The 18,053-nt window shown below is 44.1% G+C and overlaps 2 protein-coding genes and 1 long non-coding RNA gene across 6 annotated transcripts in view; 1 reads left to right on the forward strand and 2 right to left on the reverse strand.

Annotated features, from left to right (window-relative positions):
- LOC110394071 overlaps positions 1–526 on the reverse strand; it is a 2,226-nt gene extending 1,700 nt beyond the window's left edge. Inside the window, exon 1 of the long non-coding RNA XR_002435354.1 lies at positions 254–526. This is a non-coding gene — a long non-coding RNA (uncharacterized LOC110394071). The remainder of the gene's footprint in view (positions 1–253) is intronic.
- Positions 1–5,436, forward strand: TMEM200C (transmembrane protein 200C). 3 transcript variants are annotated; one of them, XM_021387701.1, is made up of 2 exons: positions 1–105; positions 2,246–5,436. In XM_021387701.1, the coding sequence occupies exon 2, from the start codon at positions 2,289–2,291 to the stop codon at positions 3,915–3,917; it is 1,629 nt and encodes a 542-aa protein (XP_021243376.1). In that variant the 5' UTR covers positions 1–105; positions 2,246–2,288; the 3' UTR covers positions 3,918–5,436. The 3 variants fall into 3 exon arrangements, with proteins under 3 accessions (XP_021243376.1, XP_021243375.1, XP_021243374.1); XM_021387700.1 differs by lacking the exon at positions 1–105 and adding an exon at positions 532–665 and having other exon boundaries at positions 2,246–4,596; XM_021387699.1 differs by lacking the exon at positions 1–105 and adding an exon at positions 759–1,503.
- Positions 10,122–18,053, reverse strand: part of LOC110394069 — a 38,161-nt gene continuing 30,229 nt past the window's right edge. For both annotated transcript variants that reach the window (XM_021387697.1, XM_021387698.1), the window contains one exon: positions 10,122–17,672. In XM_021387697.1, the coding sequence (XP_021243372.1) occupies positions 17,103–17,672 (570 nt within the window). In that variant the 3' untranslated portion in view covers positions 10,122–17,102. The remainder of the gene's footprint in view (positions 17,673–18,053) is intronic.

The following is an 18,053-nucleotide window of genomic DNA, read 5'->3' on the forward strand; positions in this document are numbered from 1 at the left end:
GGTGAGGCGGCGGCGGGGCGGGCGCCGCGCGGGGATGCCCGCTCGGGCCGGAAACTTTCTTTCCCCGCGGTGGCTCGGCCGCGGACCTCTCGCCGGTCTTCCTCGGTAAGTGGGCGCGGAGCCTTCGGCAGCGCCGCTGCCATATTGCGCGGTGCTCGGGAGACCCCGGCCGCCGGGAGCAGCGCCCCGCAGCCCGGGTGCCCGGCTCCCGAAAGCCGCTTATTGCCTCCTCGTGCCGCCCGGCGAGCCGTACCCGAGCGGCGGGCGCGAAGCCCGGCTCCTCTCCTCGTCGGTCCCCGTCCGTCCGTCAGAACGGTGTGAGAACTGCGCCTTGGGGCGGGCGGCGGGGCTCGGTGAGGGGCGGCAGCTGTCTACGCACCGCCATCGGCTCGTGGATTCGCTCCGCAGCCTCTAGAAGTGTCCCCGAGCCCTGCGTTGTTTTGTTCTGTTGCCGTCGCTGGTGGTCTTGTGGTGGTCCCCTCCTTCACGTGCTCTGCTCTCCTTTCCAAACGGGAAAAACTCAGTGCCGGGCGGTACTGCCTTGCAAAGGCAGCTCCGAAACGATTGCCATCTGTTTTCGTCGTCCTGGAGGAGACTGGCTCCTGTCGGGGGGGCAGGAGAAGGAATGAGATCAGCGAGCGGCGATTACAGCAAATCCTGCCCCGATAATTCTTCTTGTGCGCCGACATAGAATGCAGCTTTTTTTTTTTTTTGTTATTTTGTTTTTTTTTTTTTTTTGCTTTTTTTTTGTTTTTAAAGTAAGTAGTTCGGTGATACAGACTTCTTGTTCCTGCCCTTTGTTTTGAGTATGCGGTACCTCGGAGAGTAATTTAACAACGTCCTCGCTCACAACAGAAAATTCAAACTGAGTAAATGGGGAGCAGAATCCTCACTATACGTGTCAAACCTGGGAATAGAGGAGTGGGGAAGTGAGATGTAAAAGCTTAACAGGGAAAAGGGATGAGGTTGGTTGGTTTGTTTTTTAGGAGCTTTCTTAATTGTCTTTCAGTGCTATGGCTTGAACTTTATAAACCAGATTATATTTGGTGCTGTCAGTCTTTTTGCTCCCTCAAAAAAACAAACCTAAACCACCCCAAATTGGACAATTAGAAAGGGGGGAGGGGGACCTTCTTCTCAAAAGCATGAGGGGAAGAGAGTCCAGGAAAAAAAAATTGCAGCAGCGCAGGAATTGTTCCTACGTGGTGCATTTTGTGGCTTCAGTCACTGGAACACACAGACGACTCCTGACAGTCAGTGAAATAAAAGCCATGAATGATATCTATTCAGTCACTTGCCAATTTCTCTACAAGCAATCCTTGCCTTTTCCCCAGGTGATTTGCAGGGGTTTGCTCCTCCTTTAATAAGATGTGACATGCTTCCTACCAGCCACCATCTCCCCTCTCTGGAGGTGGGGGGATGTGGCTGTGGTTGCATAACTGTTGCCCTGAACATCACACGTGTTCCCAAAGCGGAGGCTGTCCAGCTGACACTCCGTGACCACAGGCAAGTGATGAATTTTTTTGAAATATTGCAGATAGAATTCTAAGGAAGTGGCTTGGAAGAAACTTTCACGGGGTACCATTTTCTATTGTTCTGGTTTCCCTTGTGTGTTTCACAGTAATTTCTTTTCCATTCATTTAGGAAAGGTAATATGCTTAACTCTTCCCCCTCGCCCTCACTAATGTGCAAGTAGTGTAGTAAAATGAATGGTATCTATAGATCAGACGTACTGCCTTCCTGCTTTTATTTTCTTCTTCCCCTCAAATCTAGTTCCTGCATGACATCATTAACCACACTGTGGTTAAATCACTGTGTAGCATAACCCCAGACCCTGTGGGAATGGGGCTCCAGGGCAGGGAAGCTGTCAGCCTCCTCTGTACCCTGGTGTTTTGTAAGCACCGTCTGAGACTAGCAGGATCATTTTCTGTTTATGCCTGCAGGTACCACCCCATCTATCATTTATCTGGAGTATAAAGAAATTAATTAGCTGTGTGCCAAGGGTCTAGTGGGGCACATGGCTGCTTCCCTTTGCAGAATTGTCTAATCATTTGTCTCATCAGTCTTGCTGTCTTTCTCACATACAGGAGCTCTATGGACAAGAGAGATCAGCCTCTTGGTGTTAACCCCTGTCCCACTTGTTGAGGGGTTTAATTAATGGGAGAATGAAGGAGGAACAAGAAACAGATGTATCTGTTGTGCTATAGGTCTGTCATTGATCCTCACCCTCTTCTCTTTTTCACTGCAGGAGCTGGAGCGGCTGTAGGCAGCAGTGCCCTGGGTAGCCAGCCATGATCGCCACTGGAGGCCTCCTGAGGATCTCAGCTAGGAAACAGGATCCCTTGCGACCACAAAGCCAAATCCCCAAACGCAAACGTAAGGCCAAGAAGAAACGCAAGAATGATGTTGTGGTTGTGAAAGGCAAGCTCAAGCTGTGCTCTATCTCAGGGCTCATCGCCCTCTGTGGCATCCTAGTACTGCTAGTGGGCATCGCTTTGGCTGTGGTGGGCTACTGGCCCAAGCCCAGCCAGGTATACAGAGAAGGTGGTGTCAGTGGGAACAGGCACCTGGCCCCTCAGGGCAGCACCCCCAAGAACCGCTCCCAGAAGATGGAAGGGGCACAAGCAGAGATCTACCTGGAGTCTCCTCCCAGAGCCAACTCCACCACTGCTACCAGCCAGGAGTTCCCGCAGTCCCGTCCCACTTCCTCATCCCCCCAGGCTTCCGTGGGTTTCCTTTTCCGTCTTTTCTCAAGCTACTTGCATTCAGACAAGCTGAAGGTGTTGGGCCCCCTCATCATGGGTATTGGCATCTTTCTCTTCATCTGCGCCAATGCAGTGTTGCATGAGAACCGTGACAAGAAGACCAAGATCATCAACCTGCGGGACCTCTATTCCACCGTTATTGATGCCCACAGCCTCCGGGCAAAGGATGGAGGCACCTCAGCTCCTCTTAATGGCTTTGTCAATTACGTGCAGTCACGGGGCCTGGAGCTAAAGCCTGGTGGTGAAGGCCTGGGTGCTGCAGCTATGCTGGCCAAGAGCTCTTGGCCACCGGGGCTGGCTGCCTCCCTTTCCCCACCCGACCTAGCATCCTCACCACGGCGTTCCTCCTTCTGCACCTTGCCGCAGCCTCCCAGCCTGGCCGAGGCTGTGTACAGCATCTACCGGGAGCGTGCTGCCCTTACTGGCCGCACCTTCACCAGCCCACCCTGCAGCCCACCAGAGAGCTGGGGCCAGCGCAGCACAGCCAGCTCCATCGTTGGATCCTCACTGAGCGCTTTCACCCTTCTGCCCTTGTCGCAGAGTGGCAGAGGGGGAGGCTGGCGGAAGCCTCCTGGTGAGCGGGGAGCCCAGGAAATCCCACGGGGGGAGTTTGAACTGAGCTTGACTGACCTCAGCCACGTCGAGGGAGGCTACAGGACAAGGAGGCACAAGCTGGTTCTCAGGCGACAGAGCACCAGCTGCTTGCCTGATGCCAGGCGTCCCCTTTCCCCTGAGTCACCTCGGTCTCCAGCTGTCAGGGGAGGCCTGGACTCCAGTCTCTTGGCATCTTCTAGTCACTCCAAATCTTTGGACCTGGGGGAATCACCCCCCTTAACTCCCCCTGCCATCACCAGGATGGACTCCCAGAGCTCCCAGTCTGAGCCTTCCAGCAGCAATAAGGGCTACAGTCAGCTGGAGGAGGCCGGCACCTCCTTGGAGTCAGTTGCCAACACCTCAGCCAGTAAAATCCAGGACTGTGAGGAGGAACCAGTTGAGAAGATGGACTCCCTCAAGGCTACCAGCAGAGAACAAACAGGGGAGCAATCTCAGCAAACTCAAAGACAGTACACAAATAAAGAGAAACTCTTTATGATTTCTAGGTCGCACGCTGCATTAGGGCTGGAGGATGGGGAGCTGGAAAGTACTGGCATCTAAAAAACAGAGAAGGCGCGAGGACACCTTGCAACCCTTCACACCTTTCCCCCTTCTCCATCTCTTTTATGGACTTAGGAAACCAGTTTATATCCAAAGAGCTGCAGTATGTCACCCTTGAAAATTTGAATTCAGTAAATCCTGTAGATGACTTCAGGAAGAAAATCTTTCTGTCCGATTGTATGTTCCATGCAAGCCAAATTGTATTAAATATCCACAGTCCAGCAAGTTCTTGGGATCAGCTTAATACAATTTCGGACAGTATAACCGTGCACTTTAATTGTCTTGATTTCCAAGTGCTTCTTCTCCTCTTATTTCTTTCTTGCTGATTTGCCACTAACTGCTTGAAAACCACAGGCACTTTCTTAAGCTCAAGAGCACCGTGGTCTTTAGATTAAGAAAGCCCAGCTCACTCTTTGTTTTGGTTCAATCACTAAAAAGTTTGCAAGGCCTTAAGGATGACGTACCTTGACAAAGAAGGAGTTTGTTTAAATGTTGGAAAAATGACAATTCAGAACAGAATAGAGCAGAACAGAGCGCTGATAATTTAGTTAAAACCATTATGTTCCTGAATCCAAAATACCTACTACGATGTGATACTTTATGAAGTATTATTACACATGTATTGACTAATAGCATTAAAATATTTTTTTTTTAATAAAACATTTACAAACAAAACTGAGAGACAAAACGTCCTTTATTTTGGTAAGTACTTACGGATACCACAAACCTCTGTTTTTGTACTGTGAATGATTATAGAGATGCTACAAGGCCAAAGGTTTGCTTATGCTTTTAAGTGGATAATAGTCGTGTAGGAGTAATTTCAAAACAAACAGTGGTTCTGACTCTGAGAAACTATGCTTTAGTTCGGTCAGCAGAATCTATCTCTATTTCTAACAGTGCTGCTTTGTGACATCTGCAAAAATGTGAGATTTTAACATGCTAAGGGAAAAAAGAATTATAGGTTTGACCTGTTAAAATCAGATTTTTCTTGAGTAACACATCGATCTCAAACTGTAGCATGTTCTTTCAGGAATCTTCATTTACAATTGTTGCTTTCAGCCTTTCTACTGTTCAGGTTTTCATATTCATGAAAGCATGTGCATAATTTTAATTTTAAAGCATAATTATAGTCCTGAATATATCTGAGCTGTTCACCCTGTTGAAATCAGTGGAAGTTTCTCAGTGACTTCAGTGTGGTGAGAGTTTCTTCTCGAGTGAGAAAAGCATCAAGTTTCCTTATGGCTGCATTATGTGTTATAATCTGTGGGCAGATTTTTAGTAAATTGATGAGTTGTTTTATTTTCATAGCCGCAACGTGACAGGCGTTCTTTTATTTTGTTAAAGCAGCTCTCTAGATTTAGATGCTCAAAAGATTTCATCAATATTTCAGATTTTGAATATGGATGCGTCATTTCATCATACACAAAGAGAAACCGACATTAAACAAATATGCTGTGTACAGGGGAAAATTGTTTTTCTGTTGCAATTAAAATTTTTGTTATGGTTTCATACTTTAAAATATCTGGTTATATTGCAGTGCCTTGCAAAATTGAATATAACAGTCACTAAATGCAATTGCAAAGAGTGATCTGGCAAAGTCCTATCTTAAATAAGGCTAACTTAAAAAAAAATACCAAAGAATTTGCCACGTCAGAATTCTGAAATTGTGGAAGCAGTTCTCTTGAGCATCGGAGAGATCCAGATGGCAATATCTCTTGTCAGTGGCAACCAGGAAAACGACAACATGAACATCAGCATGACATTTTTTGCTATCAAACTGCTAGCACACAGCTGGCAAAAAATATGTTGCAAAACTGCTTGAGCTGGAGGGGGATTGATGAGGCCCTGCAAGAAGCGGCTGGCCTTCCCCGTGAGAAGGCAGCTCAGCGGGAACTGACTTTCATGCAGTTCTCCCAGTTCCAAGTCATTAGCAAACCAGCGCTGCTGCTTCTCTCGTGTGATTTCCAGCAAGATTTATGAGATGTATCTGAGCAGCGTTACCTGGTGCTGACAGAGATGCTGGTTGTTTGCAGTGATGCAGATACCTCATTTGTTATCATCTGCGTGAAAACTGCATAGGGGCACAGGGAAAGAGGTGGTGGCTTGCTGGAGGATGACGTCTTCATGAAAGCACAGCACGTTTTTATTCATTCTGAGAGGAAGACAAATATATTTTTATATATGTATTCTTAGTAAATACTTCTTTAGACATCTGAATTTGCAGCATGCTCTGAAAAAAAGCCTTTAAAAAAGCCTCTGGATGCTCCTTAGATCAATTAAAATAAAGCATTCCAGTAATTCTGCTGATTAGCTTTCTGCAAAGCTTTCTTAATAACAAAATTACAGTGAAGTTGGTTTTCAGTAAGTAAATTTATAGCCTTTTCCTGTGTGCCAAAAAAAGATTTGAAACATGAAGTTTCATCAGTCAAGCGGGATTTTTAGAACAGCAGCTAGAAGTGAGTCGTAACACACGCATTAACAAGCAGATAAAGCCTTTTCTGTTTCTAAGTATCAAAAAAAAATCCTTATTTTTTGTGAATTTATTCATCAGATTATTTGTTGAACAACACATGCAGGAGTGGATTTGGCGTCAGAACATTTTGTTCAAAATTCAAGATGAGCAAATTAGTTTAACTGACTGATGTTGGAAAATGGATGAGAAATGCTGCCCTTGTGCAGCAGGTGTGACTGCTCATAGCACCATTAGCAGTGGAGAGAGAAACAGTGACTGGGCCAGCGCAGAACCCTTCCTGATGACACCAGCAGCTGACATGAGCGCTGAGTTCCATGCACTGACCTCTTGATTTTCTCCCAGATGACTCTGACTGCTTCTCAAAACTACCAGACTGCCTCTTGGCTATTGTTTGCTTTTTTTTTTTTTGTCTCTTGTTTGTGTGTTTTCCTCCCATCTCATCTTTCCCTGTTAACCTCCTTCCCCATTATCCTGCCACCAAGTGCTTCCTCCGCAGTCCTTGTCAAGAGCTGAGAAGTTGCTTTTGCTTACCAGTATCTGCCTGCCTACACAATGCAGAGAGGTGTGTGCCTGCACACAAAATACTTTTTAAGATGGAACCATTAAGCTGCAATACCCCTGCATAAAATCTTACTATGCACCATACTACTATCTGTTCCAACCCCCCCCCCCCCCCGTGTTTATTTTAGCATAGAAAAGAATGCTATGATATTTATATAAAATTTCCAAAGGAAATGCTAATTTCTGCCTGAAGTTTGAGTACTCCCATCACTAGGTACAAGGGAGCATCTCTGCATTATGAGTGCGGCTGCTGCTTGGACAAGTCTGAGGATGTAGGCAAACGCCCTAATTGTGCTTCACTTGTTCTGCTGTTTATTCCCAAACTGTATATAAAAGGAAAAGCAATGGTGTGAATATGTTCAGGAGATACCTAGGTATCTAGGAAAGCATCTTTCATAGAACATATTCAATGCAAGCATTTATGCACTGGCATCTATGAGGAACTGTACTTGTTAACTCTGGCCCAACTCTTGGCCTATCAGCTGTACTACCACAAAATGCAGTGACCCAGATTTACTGCTCCATATTATTTAGGTACATTTTTAACAGCCTTTTCAAGAAATCATGCTGTCCAACATTGAGTAATAGTGCCTGTACACACATCTAATAAGGTAGCTATTAACCTAGTTGTTGGTCTGCAGTAGTGTATGTATTTCCATAATGGCCAAAACAGTTTCAAGATTTACACAGAAGTAGCAACACAAGTTCAATTAAAAGATAATTTTTAAAACTAAAAATAATGGAAGTGGCACGATAAAGGTTATTGGATTTCAGTGTAAGGAACAGTCTGAAAAATGTATTGTTGCTTAGAACAAGAAAACCTGTTACATTCACATGGATGCAATACAACAGCACTGTATTTAGAGTGAAAAATGTGAATTGCTAATAATTTCAGTAGATCACTAATTCATGCTTTGCACCATTAATATTTCACTCTCTCAGATTTCTCTTTTCCTCAGAAAAGACGGAAAGAGAAAGAAAAACAAGAAAGCCACCTCCAAGTCCCAGCCATAACCAAGCCAGAAATCAGACTTTGCACACAAAAGGCACACAGCATAGAAGCTCAGTGGAAGCTGCAATTACAGTTTCAAAGTAGTTTGGTAGTACCTTTTTTTCCTTGTAGAGCAAGTACATCAAAATTCCCTCAGAAAAAGGAACTCTATTTCTCTCTTTTCCCAGTGTCACAACCAGTAATGGAATGCTTTATCTAGTCTGTTTAATTATTATTTTTCTCTACCGAGGATGAGTCAAAGATTCAGTTTGGGCCTGCAAACAGTGAACAAGATGCGCAGCATGTGCAGGCACAAATGGAGAGAATAAATAGGGCCTCACAGCCACAGGAGAAAATCTGCTACGGAAGAGTATGCTATTATCTCTTCCTTTTCAGAGCTAGCCTTCCTATTTACTGGTTTTTAAATCTCCAAAGCAGAAACATCTAAGCAAGTGCATAAGAAAAATGTCTTCTGCAGTTTAGCTTTCCCTGTAGGAGCAGTGGATCATAGCACATTTCAGGCACCGGAGAAGCATGTATTTATCCACTAGTTAGTCTTTTATTTACAAATTACTTAGAGACAGTGTACAGGGGAGTTACATATGTGAAATTTTAAAATTTGCCCCATCCCTGGAGGCGCTCAAGGCCAGGTTGGATGGGGCCCTGGGCAGCTGAGTTGGTGGGGGGCAGCCTTGCCCCCTGCAGGGGGTGGGACTGGGGGAGCTTTAAGGTCCCTTCCAACCCAAACCATTCTGTAATTCCTTCTAGCAGAGGGGTGATCAAGCCCTCCTGGAAGGATGGGCACCCTCTTTCCATAGTACTTGAATTATGCTGTCTCTTGGGGCACCGAAGTGAGTGCAATCCACATGCTGCTGCAGCCAACATCTACCAACAATTCCTCATGTTCTAGGCACCAAGGAAGAAGTTTGGAAGAGTAGCTTGACCTTTAGAGACCAGCAAAGACCAGAGGTTAAAACACTTGAACTCACCTCATAGCGAAGATCAAAAGAAAGACCACTGCTTGCTTTTAAGACCTTAGTACCTGAGATTTTCTTTTTAGTTTCTTTGACCTCATCTGCACAAAGGAAATTCAGGCTAAGATTTTATGAGCTGCTTTTTTGTTTTCTTTTTGACTTTCTCCCTATAAGTGGTGAGATGCTCTCAGATTGGAATTTAGAAGTCAGAAGAGATTATTTGGCTTTAGAGAAAGAGTTGACTGCAAACTAAGCTTTACTGCCAATGTCAAAAACATCAAGAAATGTTTAGCATTATTGTCCAATCTATCCTATTCACAATGGTTTAAGTGAGGTCTAGTTTTGAAGAAAACCTACAAGACCAGAAGATAAATGCCACCAAACACTTTGAAGCCACATCACACTATTTACTGAAATATCCAGCTATATTCAGACAAAACTTGGTGGATTTTGTTGTTTTTAATTTTCTGGGAACTGTAATAAAGACAACCTTGCAGCACTCTTTTTTTAATATTATTATTTTCTAAATAGTATATGGACAGGGAGTTTAGATGGCAGATAAAAATCAGCAGAATATATGTGAGAAAAAATACTTCAAACATAGGTAAATACTTACTGAAGTAAGTATATACGTGACTGTAGCATATGCTTTACTTTCCATACATTGCCATATTTTCTGCCCAGTTCCAAAATGTATAACCCTGATTCTGTAGCAGAGACTCTCTCTCACTGTGCACACAGCAGAGCATCCTTCCTCGCTCCAGGAAGCCTTCAGCTTGCAAGTCCCTGAAGTGAGAGCCACCACACAACCTGGGGGGTACTGTTTGCTCATCTCTGTGAGTAACATTTGGCATGGTGCTGACACATCTTCCCTGACCTGTCTGGGAGTAAAAGAAGGCCAAGCCACACAGCTTTTTTTTTTTGTGTGTGCAGAGTTTCCAAGCTGACGCAAGCCACATCAGCCATTTGAAAAGAGCAGAACTTCACACCAGCAGCACAAGCACCTGGCAAACTGGTGCTGCTGCCATGTGCCACACACAAGTCACCAGAGACAGCTCCATCAGGATACACTCCCAATGAGTTAATCTGGCACTTCCACACCACCACAGAAGTGCTTGCTTCCCTCATTCCCCAAGTGTACTTTAGGTCTCTCCCTGAGGGGTGTAGCATGTGGTTTCTGTTTTGGTGGGTTTTGTTTTTTTTTTTTTACACTTCACCGACTTTACAATGAAAACACACTTTAAGGCAATGCAATTTGGACTCAGGGCCTAACAGAACCTATTTTAAATGCTAATGGAGACTCCATAAAAGTAGCATCAGGTCACCTCACAGTCCTCAACATGTTTCTGTCTAGCACGCCTCCGGAACAGAGAGCAATTATCTTCTTCTGTAAAACCAGACATATAGAGATACAGCCACAGATGAAGTGCGGAAAGACCAGATCTACATTATTTAAATAGAGAAGAAAGAAGGCACCAGTACACAATGATGATGGCATGCAAATGTCTGTCTCAAAGTGAGTTTTCTGAACCACACAACTAGCTTGCCGTGAAACTGAGCCTTTGAGTGCCTTCCTTCAACCAGGACAGTCATCCCTCATCTTCAACACATCCTCCTCTGAGGATGTGCCTCACCCCCAGGCAAGACACTGAAGAGCTGTCTTTCATCATCTTCCAGATTTGTCGTACACAAATTACAGGAAATAACTTAGCTCAAGCATAAGACTGTCCTAAAACATTCCTACAGAATAGTTAAGGACAGAGTGAACACTGGACAGCTGATGCCACTTTGTTTCAGGTGGTAAATTAAATAGGAACAGGTGAAGCCTGGCACCAATACAGTAACACAGAAGGTGAAGATAGCTTGTTTGGGTTTGGAAACTTAAATCCATCTGCTGGTGTTGCCTTTTGCCTGTCCTTGCAACTTGTACAGCATCTGGGCCAGCAGCACTGAAACAGGGGCATGGGCTAAGGCTGCATCTCTCACCCTCTGATCAGAGACCAACACAAAAATAAGAAAATGTGGAGACCAGTTCTCTCTCTTAGAGCCTGAAAGTAGAGCTTTGGTCCATCACCCCCATAACAAAGCAACAGAGCTTTTTAAGGAACTGTTCAGGACTGAGGTGCAGGAATGGTGAGGCCACTTCCCCAGCAATGCTCTTTGCAAGGACCATCTGCCTTGCCTCTGCTATGGAGTGCCACAGCCCCAAATGAAAGGGGCATCCCAGTTCTGGGATCTGTTAGCTCCTGGTGCTGCGGCAAAGAAAGCTCATGCATTCCAAGTAGTTACACTATTACAGTAGTGTTTACTGTACCTTTAATTTCACGAGCAAATTGGTCCAGTCCTCTGCTTAAACAACGTGCTGCCTAATATTTCACCTGCAGGTTGAACTAATTCTCACATGGGCAGAGATTTCAACAGCAATGTTTTCCAATAAGCTACAGTAGGTATCCAAAACATACTGTAGAATATCTCAGTTTATTTTACAGTTATAGATAAAGACATCTCATTTGTAGCTTAGGGAAGTTTAGGTAATGCTATCACCATAAAAAAAGGCAGGGTGGGAACAGAACTGTTTTTTCCATCAAAGCCAACCAAATATTTTGTTCAATTTCATCCTAAATAAGCAGCTGGGTAGGAGATGGGAATCAGATTTGGTTTCTGTACTCAAAGTCATTTTCCAGCTGTCTCTTTTACAGAGTCTTACCAAGCTAGAAGTGGCATTTCCACCCCACCAAGGTACAGAAATGCCCAGCTACTTTGGTAAATCGAAGATGCAGAACCAGATTAGGAAATTTAATAAGTTATTAGAATTATTTTAGAATGAATAGCAGATTCCTCTGCGCAGCTGGAATGCTTATCAGTTGCAGGGAAAACAAAGATTACCCCTAAATATTTTTAGACATTCCTAAGACATTTCTTCTTTGACACAGCAACAGAGTATAACTAACAACATCAGGGGCAGGAAAGGCTTTGTCAGCAGGAGTTTCAGGTGTTCTGGGTGGTGGCAGCAGGGCATATACCCATTTTGAACACATGCTGACAGCCATAAGACTGCTTAATCTTTTTTGCTCTCTCTGCTACCACATGAGGTAATAAATTGTTATCACACATAGTAAGTGGGCACAATATCTAATATGCAGCTTTCTTTTGCAAATTTTGTGGTTGATGAATAATGACAGTACTTCATCTTCATGACTCCAAGACAGTGGTTAATGTACACTTACCATATTAGAATACAGGAGCGGTAGCAGGTCCTGTCAAGGAGAGCCCTTAGACTTGCTTGGTTCTGCTTCTCCTCTGTCAAGGGCTACCACCTCAGCAGCTTTTGCTTAAACAAATAATTCTCTTACAGCACAGAGTGTGAGCAATTACGTTACAAGGCCTCAGATGTGCATACTGCAGCAGCATGGTGTATATAAATCATCACATTTATGCACAACTAAAACACATCACTTCCACAGAGCCCTGAGAAGTGAGCTAAATAATGGAAAGCTGAAATTCTGGTGCAACACATGGAATAACATATGCACTCAGGGTAAAACAGGTGTCCCAGGCAGAGAAGCTAACTAGGAAATGGCTGATCTCATCACATCAGTGATTTAAAGCCATAAGTATGCTAATTAGAGCTGTTTTAAACAGAAGCTTCGACTCAACCTGCCAGAAGTTTCCAACAAAAGTAGTAACTGAAGGTATAGCCAAGGATCCCATCCACAGGCCATGAAAGCAGCAACTTCACAAACTCTACAAAGACCTGCTCTAGGCAATGGGAAAATGAGAAGAGCTGATTTTAAGAACCACCTTCAGAAGTGCTGGTAAGTGCTTTATACATAGAAAATTAATGTTAACTAAGTAATGGCTCTCACATGCACTTCTTAAAAAGCCAGCATGGAATCACGGCAAGTCCTGCAGCCAACAGGATGGGTGGTGTACAACAGCCAGGAGATAAGCTGTGCAGTGAACACCTGAAGTATCTTGTCTCTTAGAAAGCATTTCAATTCTCTCTTGCAAATGTAGACATGATTTTGAGTACTTATACCTTACCTTTGACTTTTAAGGTCAAAGTGAAATCATATAAATTTATCTGTTTCCTTCTTATGTTGATATATTTGTATGATTATACCATTCTTAGTTACATCCCTTCCATGCTTGTATCTGTGAATCTCCAGACTGATGGACAACCTGATCTAGTGGTCAGCAACCCTGCCGTGGCAGAGGGCTGGAACTAGATGTTCTTTGAGGTCTCTTACAACCCAAATCATTTATGATTTTTAAAGACTATTTATGAGGCTTTACCCATATTTCTGTTGCACTGGCCAATGACTGAAATCCATAGCAGGAAGCCAGCTTCAGGTGTGTGAAGCCCACACAGCACTTGGACTTCAGCCCACCTGGGAATAGTTTTGAGGAGGAGACTGTACAACACAATCACACAAAGCTGCTCAGGTTTTACAAGCCCACAGCTGTGTCCCTTCCTGTCTATAAATCCAATTAGTAAGTTGAGTAAGTATTCCCCAGAATAATGCTTTTTGACTGAAGGTACTTGTCAAGCATTGTCTTTCAGTCCTGTGTCTGTTTGTAGTTTCACTACAGTGTAAGAAGAGGATATATTCCATTTATTTTACAGGAAAACCTGTAATTTTGGCTTGGATTAATCTCAAAGCTCTCAAGTACCACAAGCAGGCCACACTCTAAGCTATGCGATTGCAGCCCCTCGTCTGGGGTTCAGCCATACAGGAGTGGGACTGTGCAAGAAACTGCTTCAAGGCCAAGATTTGTATCATGAGGGCAAAAACTAAGAAAAGTATCAGGAGTGGGAAAGTTTTGAGAAATGGGTTTGCATCCATCCACCAAATTAATGATTATTCCATTTTAACTGCACAAGTGGAGGAAAAATAGGGCTGTTATTGTATGGCATACTGCAAAGACATAAGCCTTGGCTAATGACAGCAGAACATATGTATCAAGATGAACGTAGCAAGAAGTACAGGTAGAAAGGAGATCAGATTGCTACTCATCACCCCTAAAATGGGATCAGGCTTCTAACACTACCACAGCTAGAAGACAACAAGGCACCAAGCCAAAGCTACTGCTTTTCTGATGGCGCTGCTATGCCAACAACAGAAGAGCATGACATCTTCCTGACATAAAGGATTTGCACATATAAGTACAGGATTATGGGAAAGGAAATACAGCCAGACTAGCCAAGACCTTTCTTTATATCAAGATAACACACATACTAGCCTCTTGCTGAGTTGCTTTTAACACTCAAAGAAGTGTAATGTCCAGAACTACAAACTACCCCAGCTGTTCAGATGGCAAGTGCCCTCCTAGTGTTTGTCTAGCAGCACCCAGAGTAAGGTATTTACAGAACATTTCAGCTTTTGCATCCTGTTTCTTAGAACAGTTTACATATATCCAAATAAAATAAATCAGCCAAGAAAGGGGAAAGTGCTGGTCTCAAAGTTTCCTTAACTTACTTAGAAAACAATTATCATGGTAATTCAGTTCCACATGTAGATCTTAAAACAAACACAGCCAGTGGGTAATATTTAATGCGAGTTCTCTCACTCTGAAGTTGAACCATTGTTTCAATAACTCAAGTTACATTAAACTAAACCCAATTAGAAAAAAAAGTCACAGGTTACATTCATCTTCTACAGAAACTACTAGTGCTTATACAGCAAATTACTTAAAAAATAGGCAAGTTAGAGACCACAAACGGGAAAACAGTATCATGAAAATAACAGTAAGTGCAGAAGTATATAAAAGTGAATCAAACTTGCATCTGGACCTAGATTTTAGGTATTATTTCCCCACAGAAATCATAAAGGGCAATTAATCTGCTTCTTCAGTACAGTTGATTTATAAGCTACCTCTCACCCACTAATAATCAAATATATTTCAATGAATTTTGAATAAAGCACACCAGGGGACTAAAACATGGATTCCTAAGCCTAAAGCAGAGCAACAAAATTTCCAATTTACAACCTCCGTCACGGAGCTCAAAGTATGCTGTTATAACTTGAACAACATTATAGAAACTTGTTTAAATGAGTTGTCATTAAAGGATAAAGAGCTGAACACTGTATTTGGTAGACATTTTGTTCTAAGCACTATTTTAAATTATGAAGATTAATTGTAGTGATATAACTTAAGTGTTTATTTTAACTTAATGTACCAAAACAAGGCTGCTATACTCCTAAGTGAAATTAATTACTCTACAATCATCACAATATTCCTAAAGCAGAATTAAACTTAAATTGGAACCTGTCGGCATTTAACACCCAGACGTTTCTGAGCACAGGTTCACCACACATTTGCTACACTCCAGTGCCATCTGTCTATAAAAAGATAATTAACATTTTCAACAAGAACAAATACAGCTCATTGTAAAGTGTGCTCGGTCCTAGGCTATTGAATCCACTTAGGTTTATAAGATGAATGACTCTACGGATCCTCTGCCCAATTAGGAAATCATTAAATACACCGAGGAAACAGTGTTTATGGCAAAGTTTTCTGGAAAACAGTTTTGTCCCCAGTGTGCTGATGCAGATGTGCAGTGCTGAAGCCTCACTCTTAACTACTCTCTGAAATTAATGTTGAAGCCTTCCCTCTAGCACCGAGCACCTGAGCTGCATTTTGAAGACCCCAGAGCAGCCGTGAATAGCCACTCTCAGATTTGCATTTAGAAGACCACTGGGGGACAGGCTTTTGGAAGCGCACAACCTTCAGAGGAGTGACACAAATAAACGCTGTGCCAAGCGCTGCTCCCAACCTCGGTCCAGAGCACAAAGCAGTTCATTGCACGCAGAACCGGCCCCCTCACCCCACTCAGCACCAGCTCCCGTGCCTGGCTGCCCTCTGCTCCCACAGCCGGGGCACACAGCCAGGCTCACACGGCCCGTAACCAGCTGGACAGCTTAATTTCACAGTGTGAATTTAACGGAGCACACACTGGATGCTCTGCCTAGAGCTGTGTTCCCGTGCACCACGTATAGAAGCCAAACACCATATGCTTAACACTTCTGAAGAACACTACTACACTTCTCCCCCTAAAATACACACCTTTTCTGAGGAAATAAGGCTTTTCAAGACCAAACACCACTTCTAAATAATCGGGTGGAGCAGAGCAGGGATGCACAGCATTTCCCAGGCTCCTGGCCACCTTTCCCACCTCCATCGCCCCTCCGGAGCTGCCCAAGCCCCACGCAGGCAGCGGGGCAGCGCGTCCCTCCGCTCCCGGTGCCGCCGCTCTCCCGCACTGCCACCTGCCGGCCCCGTCCTGCCATGCCTGGGAGCCGCCGGCACGGATAGCCGCGGCTTCGGAGGGCAGCGTGCAAAGCGACGAGGCTTCGGCCCCAGCAGAGGCACAAAGCCCTTAACTTCGTCCTGCCAGAAGTGAATGCAGTGCTGTTTTGTCCTGTCCTGGGACTGTGCCACTACGTAGGTGCAGAGAAAGGCTGTGCTGCCTCATCCGCTCCAAGGCATTTTACAAAATTAGCTCATTATGGATTGCCCTTCCTCTCCTTCCTTAACAGCTCATCTGTAAGGAAAAATACTTGGTATTACAGTATTTTGTGGTGAAATAAATTAATCCACTTCCGTAAGTCAGACAACATAATTTTCACATTAAGTAGCTACTATTGGAACCGAAGCATATATTTCACACAAGCACATTAACAGCCGAAGCCCTACCACTCTCAGCATAAATGATTGTGTCACAGGAACAGCACAGAACCTTAACCCAGAGCAGCTATGTGCTCTCCCAGGGAGAGGGTAGAGCCAGGGGCTGCCAGCAGAGCAGGTAAAGGCAGAGGGGGTGAGGGGAAGAGATGTGACTGAGGCAGAAACCTCTGTTGCTGAAATGGACACTTCTGACATCCACTTTGGCTTCAGTGCATAGCTTCTGCTTTATCCTTTATGCCTCAAATTTGTCTCTTTGCTACATACATTCAGACAAACCTGCAGTTTGGGTTCTTCTTTACACCCAGGCGTTTCCCTGTTTGAACACAGTATTCCATGTTTTCTCTTAGAGTTTTTTCCACTTCTGGTTCTATCAGTCTCCAAGAAAGTCTGTTTCCTGTCAAAAATTCACTATCCTCTCCTCCTTCCCCAGCCCACAACCACACCACTTGCCTTCCTTCACCAAAGGTGGGCCCAGATCACCAACAGCTACGACAGCTTCACACTGAACTTGTTGGCACATCAGGTGCAGATTCCATTGCTTTGGTTTCCTGCAGGCTACCACCTACAATGTTGGCTGCTTCTTGTCCTCCTTCCACACTCAGCAATGCATCTGATCTCATCGGCGACAGGCCAAGCACCAACTTTGAGCAGACCTCATCAGCTGCAAGAGAAGTCTCATCTGTGCCTTCAGGCTGTCCATTCACCTCATTGATTTCCTTCTCTTCACTTGCAATTAAAGCCTCAGCAATGTTTTCCGATGGTTTATCATTGGCTACTACTGAACACAAGGCAAGGTTACAGCTTGCAGCAGTCGCTCCTCTTTCAGCTCCTGCAGCACTTGGAGGGGCTTCACTGGTTGTAGCTTTCAAACCTTCTGTCTGCATTCCTTGTTCTTTGCTCTCTTCTGCACCTCTGGAGCCCACATGAATTGAACACTCGCAGTAATAGTAACCAGATTCCTGTTTCTTCTTACGCATGGCACAGAGATCAATTCGACTCAAGACCTCTGTGCCAAAATAACTGTCTTCGTATTCCTTGTACAGATCTGAACAAATTTTTCTGAAGCCCTAGATGTTGAAAAAGCATTGTGACATTTACACACAAATAAGTTACACATACTTAAAGTACATTATGTATCTTAGTTACCCACCCACCCCATTAGGATAACAATATCTACTTTATTCATAGTACTATTATATCACTACCAACTTCAGTGCTAATGGCTGATTTTAAGTTTATCTTCTGCTGAATCCCTCACGAGCTAAAACATACCAAAAGAGACAAAGAAGCAGAAACCTATCGGTTTAATTCCCATACTATTACTCAAATGCATCTATGGAATTTCAGATATTGCAAGCAAGTTAGCAGTGACAACAGAGGCAAACTATTCCCTAGAGTCACAAATTGCCTTTAGGAGGATTCCTTTACTCCACTTACAGCTGAATTTG

Source organism: Numida meleagris, chromosome 2 (assembly GCF_002078875.1).
Source record: "Numida meleagris isolate 19003 breed g44 Domestic line chromosome 2, NumMel1.0, whole genome shotgun sequence".
Classification (NCBI taxonomy): Eukaryota; Metazoa; Chordata; class Aves; order Galliformes; family Numididae; genus Numida; species Numida meleagris.

Excerpts from the sequence above, each read along its gene's own strand:
- TMEM200C (XM_021387701.1), top strand. The coding sequence starts at position 2,289 with ATGATCGCCACTGGAGGCCTCCTGAGGATCTCAGCTAGGAAACAGGAT.